The sequence below is a fragment of the Odocoileus virginianus genome, chromosome 21 (assembly GCF_023699985.2).
Source record: "Odocoileus virginianus isolate 20LAN1187 ecotype Illinois chromosome 21, Ovbor_1.2, whole genome shotgun sequence".
Taxonomy (NCBI): Eukaryota; Metazoa; Chordata; class Mammalia; order Artiodactyla; family Cervidae; genus Odocoileus; species Odocoileus virginianus.
Window position 1 is genome coordinate 56069578 of NC_069694.1, and position 12709 is coordinate 56082286.

Here is a 12709-nt window from a genome sequence, read left to right on the forward strand (position 1 = left end):
TGTCAGCAGAAGAGAAAAATAACACATCTATTTTTAAGTTAGTTGGAATTCTGAAGTCAGACCACTTGGTTGAATGCCTGCCAGTGATATTAAAATTTCAAGCATATTTATAAAACCTCTGCTGCCTCCTGCTGCCCAGTGTGTGGATACTTTGAGAATCAAGTATTTAATTCTTTTTGTATTTGTAAATATTAAACTTTATTACAGATAAGTTAAGAAGTAAATAAACATTCTGTAGTTAAAGTCACAGTGGATGGAAAATTATAACTTCAACTTAGAAATTTCTCAGACTTTAAAAAATGAAAAATAGTTAAGATTCTTTCTTATACTACTTTTTTTTAGTCAAAGTAGCTGTCAGAGAGACGCTTAGATTGCTAAGTTATGCAAATCTTCCAAATGTTGTTACATTTCTGTATATATCTTTTTAAAGAACACATTTAAAAATATTACCACAGATACTAGCAGAAAGTCTTAATTATTAGAAAACTACAAAACTCATGGTGCTAAATACAGGTTTTCCAAAACTCTTGCTTTCATCCAAAAGCTTGAATTTTATCATTGGCAGTAAGTACTGCCACTTGTTTTCCTGAAATGACAGGTTCATTTCTTTCATTTTCAAGAAATTGTATGTCAGATACTCAATTCTGAATAACTGAAGTTGTTCCATTGTCTTTTCAAGTAAAAATGCTTTTCAACTGTAAAGATTAAGTGAAATAACCACTATCAACTTCTTAAAATTTGAGTAAGCAGTCAATAAATGGTAGCTAGTTCATGGTGGAATGACATTTTACCTGTTACCTTAATACCCTCTCACCCATTTTAATTCAGTGGATGCTCCTAATACTCCTGTGAAGCAGGTAGACAGCAGTATCTCATTATGTAAAGGCAGACACCTAGAATGTAAGGTGACATGCGTTTTAAAGTTGGTTTTAGTATAAAGTAACCATCCAATAAACAATCCAAACTTCAACTTAAGTTGTGTGCCTGTGCTAAGTCACGTCAGTCGTGTCTGACTTTTTGACCCCATGGCCTGTAGCCCTCCAGGCTCCTCTGTCCATGGGATTCTCCAGGCAAGAATACTGGAGTGGGTTGCCATGCCCTCCTCCAGGGGGTCTTCCCCACTCAGGGATTGAATCCTAGTTCTCTTATATCTCCTGCATTGGCAAGCAACTCAAGGCATCTATTTTCAAATGTAGGCTCTTCCCACCCTTTCATCAGTAAAGAGTAAACGGGAAATACAGTTCCACATGACCCATCAAGAATAACACTTTTTGAGTATTGCTGACATTCTCATGTGTAATAAATTGAGGAAAGAACCATTAATTTCGTATAAAGTCTTCAGGAAAGGTATTACTTGAGCAAAGGCTTGAAGAACTAGTTTTTGTCTGTTAATTTGGAAGAGAATTACCTGTTTATAGAAAACCTTACGTAAATTATGGAAAAGTATTGATTCCTGGGTCAAGAAGATCCGCTGGAGAAGGGATAGGCTACCCACTCCAGTATTCATGGCCTTCCCTTGTGGCTCAGCTGGTAAAGAATCCACCTGCAATGCGGGAGAGCTGGGTTCGATCCCTGGGTGGGGAAGGTCCCCTGGAGAAGGGAAGGGCTACCCACTCCAGTATTCTGCCCTGGAGAATCCCATGGACTCTATTCCATGGGGTTGCAAAAAGTCGGACACGACTGAGCGGCTTTCACTTCACTTATAGATGGAGTAAATTCTGAAAGATCACTTACATGATTTTGTTTTTCTCATTTTCCTCCTCAGGCTTTAAAAGAGAACTCAAGAACTTAGATGTAGCCTATAAAGCTCATGAGTTCCACCCAGAATCACATCTACAAATAAAAAATCCTTTGATAAAAAGGTAATCATACCTGTTTGGAAATACTAGAATCTTCTAAATGCATGTATAATAGGAATTCTTTATCAGAAAGGCATTCTTAGCTACCTGATAGGCATGCATACTTACCTGAAAGCTGTGGGTCTAGAGTGTTATGATACTACATATTTTATTGGGGATCATTAAAAGGATGTAGACTTTAATGATACGGGAGCATACAAAGTTCCTTGTACAATATATGATTGTTTGTTTTAATCCTCACAGCATTCTCTTGAGGTAGATGGTATTTTACAAAAGAGAAAATTAGGGATTTAGATTAAGTAATTTGCCCCAAGCCAATGGAGCCAAGATTTCAGTAGAGTTCTGATCTACTTGTCAGAGCCTCAACTCTTTTCATCTTTGTACTGTAACTGAATTTCATGCAATTCACAGGAGAAAATAATCACATGAAGATAAGTAATTTGTAATGTGATACTATTTCTGTTCATCTTGGATATTATTAAGTAAAAGTAGTCTGATTAAGTTATTTTTAATTAGTATCCTAGCCTTATGGCATCATAAATAAAAGTACTTTTATTGCTATAAACATTGTAATGTTGGTTGAGAAGTGTTTTAGAGTATTGAATTATTTGCTGATAACAGTTTCCTTAAGTCTATGCTATTATTTATAACAATAAATGTAATTTCAGTGTTTGTAAGTTGAAACTTTTTTGGGGGGGGTCATACTACACAGTTTCTGGGATCTTAGTTCCCCGACCAGGGATTGAACCCCGGGCCCAGGCATGAAAGCACCAAGTCCTAATCACTGGACTACCAGGGATTTCCTGGAAATTTGCTTTTTTAAAAGAATTATACTTCTAATTATTATAAATCTGATATTGGTAATGATGTTTCTGGTAAACATTTACGTATTCTAGCATAGTTTTGGATTCAGTGTGTAAATTGTTAATGGTTGCAGGTATCTTTCCATTTCTGTTATGCCAATAACATAAACACTATATTGGGAAGTTAAACAATGGGACCAGTGTTTTTCTTTTCCCTCCAGTTTTGCATATTTGCGTACAGTGTTTTAGATTTGTTTTTCTTTTTCAGGTCACATATACATGAAACCAATGGAAAGACATTCCCTTCATCCAATCCAGAAATACTCAAGGACCATACAGTTAGAGAGCTTACCCACCAGTTAGATGAACAGAAACTTGAAAAATCAAGTGAACCCAAGTTTTCTGAGTGGCTTAATATAGAAAAGTCTGAGAGAACAGGTTTGCTTTTTCACATTGATGATAACTCTGGTTCTGGAAAGAGAGTGAACAGTAATGAAACAGTCTCACCATCTTCATTGTGGTCTTCACACATGAGAACTGTGGGGTCAAAGCCAGAAACTGCTCCCCTCATCCAGCAGCAACATATGATGGAACGATGTTACTCTGAGAACTCTCTACCCAGGGAACATCTGGTTCAGTCAACCTGTAGGTCTGATGGCTGTCAGATGCCGAAACTCATTTGCCAGAATGCACCACCCCCTCTGCCACCAAAGAAATATGCTATGACCAGTGTACCACAGTCAGAGAAAAATGGTTCTTCTCCTGATGTCAAACTAACAGAGACATTTAAAACTAACTCTTCTAGTCTTCTGAAGCACAGTCTAACTACAGCTTCAGAGCGAGGCGTAGACATGAGTCCGTATGTGAACGATCAAAGATTTAAGGAAACATTTCAAACAAAAGAGTATGTCGGCAACACATCAAAGACCCCATCCAACTCTTCGACTAAAGATTTTCAGGCAGACTCAGGTGCAGCTGTTGGTGCTTTCTGCCAGCCAGAAACAGACTCTAGTTCTACATGTCCAAATGAGACAGTTTCATTAACTACCTATTTTTCGGTTGATAACTGCATGACTGATACATACAGATTGAAATACCATCAGAGGCCCAAGCTCTGCTTTCCAGAGAGCAGTGGCTTTTGTAATGATAACTGACTGTCTCAGAATGAAAGAGAGCTAGGACCTGTGTTACATAGTAGTTTTGGTTCAAACTGCCCTTCTGAGCAAAAATATAAGGCTGGTATTCGCTCTAATAGATAAATGGTGACTCCAGTGGGCTTTCACTTCTCAGAGACCATTTAAGAATCAACTGACCAAACCTAGTGCTATATGAAATTAAAACCATGGCATCATTAGCCATTCATCACTTTAACTTTCTATGCATATCTTTTATCTTGTGAAAATCAATTTTTTGGGTATTTTGGAAATTCCCTCTGAATAGCCTTGGCATGCCTCAAAAAATAGAAAATCAGGGTGTATCCAGAAAGTCATTTTTCACACACTGCAGTTGAGTAAAAATGTAATTTGACCCTTTATTTTTTGACTGGTAGACTCATATAAGTATTAAACTAAGCAGCACTCATATGTAGATTGGTAACCTGTGCTAACTGAAAGATAGCAGATGGTAGGTAGTTTGCCAAGTCCAAGTAGTATTTGCTTTGTGAGGAAGCACTTTCTAATGGGTAGCCAAAAGGCGGCTTCACCCATTTGCTTTTGACTTCTGTGATAGTCTACTATATATGATTCCTTAAGTGTCTTAAAAAAAAAAATCAACCCATGAAATTGATAGCATTTCAGGAAAAAAGCCTTAATGATAAAGCAATTTTTAATTAAATTCTCAAGGTCAGAAGAGACTTAATTTTGCTCCTAGAATTTTTACCTTCAGAATATCCTTTGTTGTATTTATAAACATTACTTCAGTCATGTAAGCTAAAAATAATTAAAATACTTCACTGTAGTATATTTATTTGTTACATTTTTTTCTAGTTTTATATGAAAGGTTTTTATTTTGGTTTGGTTTACTTTGGGCTGCTAATAACCAGTGTTAGGAATTAACCTAAAGCCTTTTTTAAGAATATCACTGTGACTGCCTAAATTTTCCTTGCTATAATAGTATCTATTTGTAGGTTGTCAGCCCATTTTAATGATATTCATAGTCTTGAATTTGAAAACCTTTCTGGGTTTCCAGATTAAATATTTGCCTTTCATATAGGTTTAATTTTGATGAAATGCATTAAATTGAGCATCCTTCCCTTTTTTCTTCTCTAAACAAATAATAATTTTACCCCACCTACTTTCACAGAGGCTTTCTTTAAAAAAGAATAGTTTTCCTTTTTATCATTACAAGTGGAAATAAGTACTTTAATTGCCTTATCTCATAGTTGTCATTTAATTTTATACTAAGCTGGTAAACTAATTGTGGTTTAGAATAGTTTTATATTGTCCATGCTAGAGAACTGAGAACATGGATAAATTTTATATATAAAACATAATAATTCTGTAAATTAGTAAATTCAATATTTTGACCAGTTCCATAAATTGTTAAAGTATTCCAAAATGTTAATGATTAAAACTGAATAATTCTAAGTAAGCAGAACATAATTGCTGTTCAAGTCTAAGCTCACCCAGTTATCAGATCTTGATCAAATTCTGTCTTCCACCTAGAGAAGTTTCTAACTGTAACAGTAGGTGATTATTATTTTATATTCTCTTGATGTAGAAATACTTGAATATCAACTAAGTAAAATTTTATCTTTTAAGAAAGCTTTTTTTAACATAGCTTTTAGTATGGAAGGTTTGTAAATATTGTAAAGTTTTGTAAAATTGTACTTGTAATGTCAGTGTATTTAATTACTGCTTTTGTAATATTGTAAAATACTAGAAAAATGAGCTTCAAGTATTTTTAATAATTTTCAAAAACTGTGTAGTTTGTTTTTATGTCCAGTTGAAAATGTATTATTTGAACCATTTAAACTGATTTCTTATACTTAACAATCTCATAGGTTTGTATGAAGTTTAACTCGCAATCGAGTTGCAGACATCACACAGAAATGTCTGATTTTGGGGCTTTTTAAAAAGTACTGCTGTCCAGTTAAAACCTCCTGAATTATGTTGTAGTACTACAAACTAGAAACCATTTGTTTTTGTTGACACAACATTCCAAATATAGACAGAATATGTATTTACTAATAATCATTCATATGTAAAATTTTTATTTCTAGGGTGACTATTTTTATACATGTTTTCTTCTGGTTAGAACTTTCAAAATAACACAACCAACAGCTGTAATGTTCACAATACTTTGGAGTATTTTCATGTGAAGTCAGTTTCTTCTGGTTCAGAATTTTGGAGGGGGGTAAACTGATTTTTAATATGGTTGGACTTTTCTTGCATTCATGAACTGTTGATTCCTCTCATCCCTGTGAATTATGTATTTTATGGGAAATGTAGGTCAATTTAAAGTTCAGGGGTGAACTTGGAATATCACTGATCAAAAAAATTTATCACAGGAGACTTGAGTTCAACTTCAGTGAGGTCTAAAGGAGAGAGTTCCCACAGGAGCGGATAGAGTCAGAGAGTAAATCTAATAACCTAGGCCTTGTGTACTACCCTAAGATTTCGCTAACAGCTGCTCAGTTCTGCCTGGGTAGTGTGAAAACAGCCAGAACACAACACTTACGTAACAATATGCTAATGAACAGCCTCGTCTCTGCTCCAGTAAAACTTCAGCAGCATTGAAACATGGATTTCACATCATTTTCATGTCATGAAATAGTCTTTGTTTTTTTTCTCAATCATTTCAAGATGTAAAAATCATTCTTAGCTCACAGGTGGAGGCAAATGGGCCAGATTTGGGTAGTTTGGTGACCCTTTCCCTAGAGCATAACATCTACATTAAATGCCCTCACTAAATAATTGTGTAGCCTCTGAGTGTTATTCCCATGCCATTTAGGGGCTAGGTATATGGAGCACTTTACATCCTAAAAATTTCAGGTTAATAGACTTCTAAAGACTTCACCACAGTTGCTCATTAGCCAATTGATTTCAAATGGTTAAAACAATCATTTCACTTAATGAAACTGAAATTTACAAAGGAATTGATCAGACTAAAATCACTTTGATGTTATTCTTTTGATGTCTTTATTTTTATTGTAGCAAGTTTGCCAAATTGTTCCTGGTGTCCCATTTACCCAGTTTATTTTTATTATTTTTTTCCATTTACCCAGTTTAAAAGCCTACAAGTACACTATATTATCTGAGATGGCAGAGTGGTAGGCGTGATTTCATCTGTAGGACATTGAAATATTCAAGAGTTGTGGTAGTAGGCTGATTTTAGGCTCAGAAAGGTGGTATGGATTATAAATCTTTGTGTGTGACCTAATACACAAGTAATTAGTTAAAATGAAAGCAAATCACACCTAATTTATCTGTGTAATAAACATTTACTGGACAAAATTATTAGCAAGCAGCACAGAAACTATTCATTCAGTCTGTTTGGTAACCTCAATGAAATCCCAGTTCTGTTTGTCTAGATGCTTCAAGCGTAAAATGTTCTCTTCAGGCAGATTTATTAGGTTCTTTGAAGGCATAACGGTTAATCTAATAGTCGGCATTAGGCTAGAGTCCTCCAAAATCAATCTCAGATGTCACACTACCCTAAACGCCATTCTAAAAAGTAGAGGATGGAGAGTTTACCAGACCCACACCCTGTTTCTAAGGGAACTGAAAAATATTTAGGCAATTCCAATATATAAAATATCACCAATTTCAAGGATGAGAGCCCATTTCTAATATGTTATACATACAATAGGAATAGCTTCTGAAGGGCTGCTTTGGGAATGTGACATTTTGATGAAATACTAGCTGATCACTCTTAGAAATAAAATTATTAACATATTTAGATAAAGAATATAAGCTCCATGAAGGTAAGGATTTTTGTTTTGTTCGGTGCTGTACCTGGCCCACAGTAAGTGCTCAAATATTTGCTCAATGAGTAAATATGGTGACTTTGCTGAAGTATTCAAAGTTACAGACATTATAATAAGTATGTTTTGGCCACAAGCATTCTTAATGCAAACCTAATGAAAATTAGGTTTGAAACATATAGTTGTGTTTCACTGAGTTCAAGAGCTTGAAAGTGAGGGGAAGCATCCAGGTAAAGATGACAGGCCCTCTAGCCTTCCACCACTGGATACTATATACTTTCTCTAAAATTGTACCAACCTAGCAACCACAGAGGGCCACTGAAAAACTAAACTGCCATTTACAGCAAATACACTGTGGGCTTGGACTTTCTCGTATAGCTTTTACTCCTGTTTTTCCCCACGTTCTTCCCTTGCTTTTGAATAATTTGTTTTTAAATATTTCACATTATTTTACTGTATTATTTGCATCATACTAAACTCTGGCCAACTCTTAAAATGTTAAAGAGAAAAATACTAAGGTATTTATTAATGAGTATAATAAATCCCATGTAAAATACTTTTTAGATTCAGCCCCTGTAAAGCCATCAGACAATCTGAAAAAAACTTTTAAAACATGAATAAAGTTCTACGAACTTAGCTATGAATGGGTGAGATCATTACCCGTTTAATACAGTTTCTCCCACCCCATCCCCCCCAAATAACAACAGAACGTGTAAAATGAAAGGAGGGTCCCTTCGAGGTTGAAATCCTTCTGGTGCCCAGCCCGGTCGTCTTTGTTGAAGAAGTCTGTAGTCATCTTCAGGAATCCACTCCAGTAGACAGAATTCTTTAGGTATCAGGCAAACCATTCTGGAAAAACAAACATATTTCAACAATGTTTCCTTTTTCTCCCCCCTTTAAATACCTATGTAAACTTCTGAAAATCTTTTTTTTGCATATAAAATAATGCTTTATTTTTATTGGAATATAGTTAACATAAATTATATTAGTTCCATGTTACAACATAGTAATTTCACGTTAATATACACTACAAATTGATCACCACAATAAGTCCAGCAACCATCTGTCATCAAACAGTATCTGAAATATTATTGACAGTATTCCTAAAATTGTACATTATAACCTATGACTTATTTATTTTAAATTGGAATTTTGTACCTGAATCTTTTTGCCTTTGTCATTTTCCCTGAACCCTATCATACAATGATCACTGTTGTCTCTTGTGGCCACCACCAGTTTGCTCTCCGCATCTATGAGTCTGTTCCCGTTCAATTTGTTCATTTGTTTTGTTTTTTAAGACGTCACATATTAGTGCTGCTGTTGTTTAGTCGCTAATTTGTGTCCCACTCTTCTGTGACTCCATGGACTACGTAGCCTGCCAGGCTCCTCTATCCAAGGGATTTCCCAGCCAAGAATTCTGGAGTGGGTTGCCATTTCCTTCTCCAGGGAACTTCTGAAAATCTTGATCATCTTAGTCGTTTGCCTATTCCTAAATGATTTACATATTGATATGAGCAAAAATTACCCTCAAACTTCCACACAATTGCACTCATCTCACACACTAGCAAAGTAATGCTCAAAATTCTCCAAGCCAGGCTTCAGCAATATGTGAACCGTGAACTTCAGATGTTCAAGCTAGTTTCAGGAGAGGTAGAGGAACCAGAGGTCAAATTGCCAACATCCGCTGGATCACTGAAAAAGCAAGAGAGTTCCAGAAACACATCTATTTCTGCTTTATTGACTATGCCAAAACCTTTGTGTGGATCCCGATATACTGTGGAAAATTCCGAAAGAGATGGGCATACCAGACCACCTGACCTGCCTCTTGAGAAATCTGTATGCAGGTCAGGAAGCAAAAGTTAGAACTGGAAATGGAACAGAGTACGTCAAAGCTATATATTGTCACCCTGCTTATTTAACTTATATGCAGAGTACATCATGAGACATGCTGGGCTGGATGCAGCACAAGCTGGAATCAAGACTGCCAGAGAAATATCAATAAACTCAGATATGCAGATGATACCACCCTTATGGCAGAAAGTGAAGAACTAAAAAACCTCTTGATGAAAGTGAAAGAGGAGAGTGAAAAAACTGGCTTAAAACTCAACATTCAGAAAACTAAGATCATGGCACCCAGCCCATCACTTCATGGCAAATAGATGGGGAAACAATGGAAACTGACAGACTTTTATTTCTGGGGGCTCCAAAATCAAGGCAGATGGTGTTTGCAGCAATGAAATTAAAAGACGCTTGCTCCTTGGAAGAGAAGTTATAACCAACCTAGACAGCATATTAAAAAGCAGAGACATTACTTTGCCAACAAAGGTGCATCTAGTCAAAGCTATGGTTTTTCCAGTAGTCATGTATGGATGAGAGACTTGGTCTATAAAGAAGGCTGAGTGCCGAAGAATTGATGCTTTTGAACTGTGGTGTTGCAGAAGACTCTTGAGAGTCCCTTGGACTGCAAGGAGATCCAACCAGTCCATCCTAAAGGAGATCAGTCCTGAATATTCATTGGAAGGACTGATGCTGAAGCTGAAACTCCAATACTTTAGCCACATGATGCAAAGAACTGACTCACTGGAAGAGACTGATGCTGGGAAAGATTGAAGGTGGGAGGAGAAGGGGGTGACAGAGGATGAGATAGTTGGATGGCATCACTGACTCAATGGACATGAGTTCGATTAAACTCTGGTAGTTAGTGATGGACAGCGAGGCCTGGCATGCTGCAGTCCATGGGGTTGCAAAGAGCTAGACACCACTGAACTGAACTGATTCCTTGTTAAGTCTTTCATTTTCTACCCAGAGCTGAAAATTTAGATTAAAAAAAAAAAATCACTATATTTGAAGTAACACCAAAAATCAGGAGCAAAGATTTTCCTTTACAAGTGACTCAATGGAGGGTTTTATATAAATACTCATCTCCCATTTGTCCCATTGAACCCTCTGCCACACCATTCAAGAAATACAAGAATCACAGACAATGAGGCTTCAGGTACAGAGAGTTTATGCCCAGATCTTGGCCAACACTGGGGACCAGGGGTGAGAAAAGAAGACAATTACCTTTCAGGGAGTGACAAATTCAGTAACAAGATTGAGAAGAGTAACTTAAGTGAGTCAACAATTAGCTCCAAAGTCCAGGAGAGCTGTTTAATAACTAAATGAGCTGCACTGCTTTCCTCCTTCAGCCCAGGGCTTGTCTTCTGAATTTGTCCCTTATCATCTCAGTCCTGTGTCCCTCTTGTTCTGCTCCACCATCTCCCTTCTCTAAGTTCCCTTCCTTTACCCTCTGCCAAAACTGTCTTTTCAGAGTGAGTGGCAATGAAAATGGAGACCATGGATTTTCTAAGGAATTTTGTGACTTACCAATTGTTTTGGAGTGCGTGGATGTGTATTAAGTCAAAAACAGTCCCAAGCTTCTGGGAGGAGGATTGGATAAAGTTAACATTGTTTGAAATGGGAACACTTAATGGATAAGAAGTTAGGAACTGAGTTTTGGACCTATTTTAGATACCCTGTTCATGGTCAAATTGTTGTGTAGTGACAACAGCTTTGGGCTTCCCAGGTGGCTCAGGGTAAAGAATTCGCCTAGCAAGCAGAAGATGGGGGTTCCATCCCTAGATGGGGAAGATCCTCTGGAGAAGGAAATGGCAACCCACTCCAGTATTCTTGTCTGGAGAATCCCACTGACAGGGGAGCCTGACGGGCTACAGTCCATGGGGTTGCAAGAGTCGGACACGACTTAGCGACTAAATAACAACAATAAACTAGCTGAGTGCTTACCGCTGCAAGGCAATATGCAAATATATCGCTTTGAGATAAGTTAGCGATTTATCTAAAACACCACAGCCCTATAACTAGGTTTACTATTGGTTCCTATAAATGAAACTAGCTACAAAGCTCCAAAAAGTCAAATAACTCAAACAGTTTCTTCATGGTAGTGCAGGAAGTCAAACCCAGCCGGTTTCATTTCAAAACATCACAAAAAAATTATGAAGCCAAGTTGCCTCCACACCTCTGAACACCGTCAACTGAGGTGCCAAGGAAGCCACTTTCACTCTAGTCTTCATTCCAACTCCCCCATTTGCCGGACCCTGCCACTAAACAGACCGCGGAGAGACCATATTCTTCGGAACACAATTTCCTTTCCTCTTCCCACCCACCTTCCCAGACTGGGGAGAAAGTTCCTAAGCCCCTCACCCCTTTACATTCAGATCACTCACCATGGCAAAAAATACACGAAGAAAAACAATATCACGTCGAAGAGGATGAAGAGCCAGAGATCCAACCAGTAGGAGTGTTTGGGAGACGAGGCGGCCCCGGACTGAGGCCGCACTTCGTGGTTTTGCGGCTGCCTCTCGGCTTCACCGAAGCCTCGCCGCCGCCGGGGGCCGTCCCGACCACCTTCTGAGGCCGCGTCCACCTCCATTTCGCACCAGTAGCCGCGCCAGAATCCGAGCAGCTGAAACGCCTCAGCTCCCGCACTTCCGCGTTCCCCTTGCGAAAAAGTGGACAAGGCCCAACCCCACGCACATGCGCATTTCCCCGCCTGGGAAACGGCCCGCGGCCCGTCCCTCCCAGTGCGCAGGCGCCTTCCGCTGCATTCGTGACTGCAGGCAGAGATCGCAGCTTCCGTCCGGAAGCGGAAGCAGAGAAGGCCCCCCGCCCTGCAGCGTCCAGAAGGGAAGCCGGTTTTTCAGGTTTCACTAGGAGAATAACTCGGTGGCTGGACCAGAAGTTACTCACGTCCCGTTCCCGACAGGTGATGGATTCCACCTTGGAACAGCCATGGTCACCTCTCCTTATCCCTGTATTGCTTTTGCGTCCTTATGCCAAGGGTTTAAAAGGGCCTCTGATGGGGTTTGTACTGTTCCTAGCATGTTACAGGGCTTCCCTTGTGGCTCAGACGGTGAAGTGTCTGCTTACACTGCGGGAGACCCGGGTTCGATCCCTGGGTCGGGAAGATCCTCTGGCGAAGGAAATGGCACCCCACTGCAGTACTCTTGCCTGCAAAATCCCATGGACTTCACTTCCTAGCATGTTGCTGCTGCTGCTAAGTCGGTTCAGTCGTGTCCGACTCTGTGCGACCCCATAGACGTCAGCCCACCAGGCTCCCCCATCCC

General features: G+C 38.5%; 2 protein-coding genes across 2 annotated transcripts in view; one reads left to right on the forward strand and one right to left on the reverse strand.

Annotated features, from left to right (window-relative positions):
• The window catches only part of USP53 (ubiquitin specific peptidase 53), a 55852-nt gene extending 49276 nt beyond the window's left edge, over positions 1–6576 (forward strand). The window contains exons 15-16 of the mRNA XM_020893224.2: positions 1766–1862; positions 2931–6576. Coding sequence (XP_020748883.2) covers positions 1766–1862; positions 2931–3816 — 983 coding nt within the window. The 3' untranslated portion in view covers positions 3817–6576. The remainder of the gene's footprint in view (positions 1–1765; positions 1863–2930) is intronic.
• Positions 6577–7083: 507 nt separating this feature from the next.
• ARLN (allregulin) lies at positions 7084–12146 on the reverse strand. The gene is made up of 2 exons (XM_020893227.2): positions 11810–12146; positions 7084–8435 (listed from the first exon to the last, which is right to left on the reverse strand). Coding segments are annotated over exons 1-2 (207 nt in total). The 5' UTR covers positions 12016–12146; the 3' UTR covers positions 7084–8434.
• Between the last annotated feature and the right edge of the window lie 563 nt (positions 12147–12709).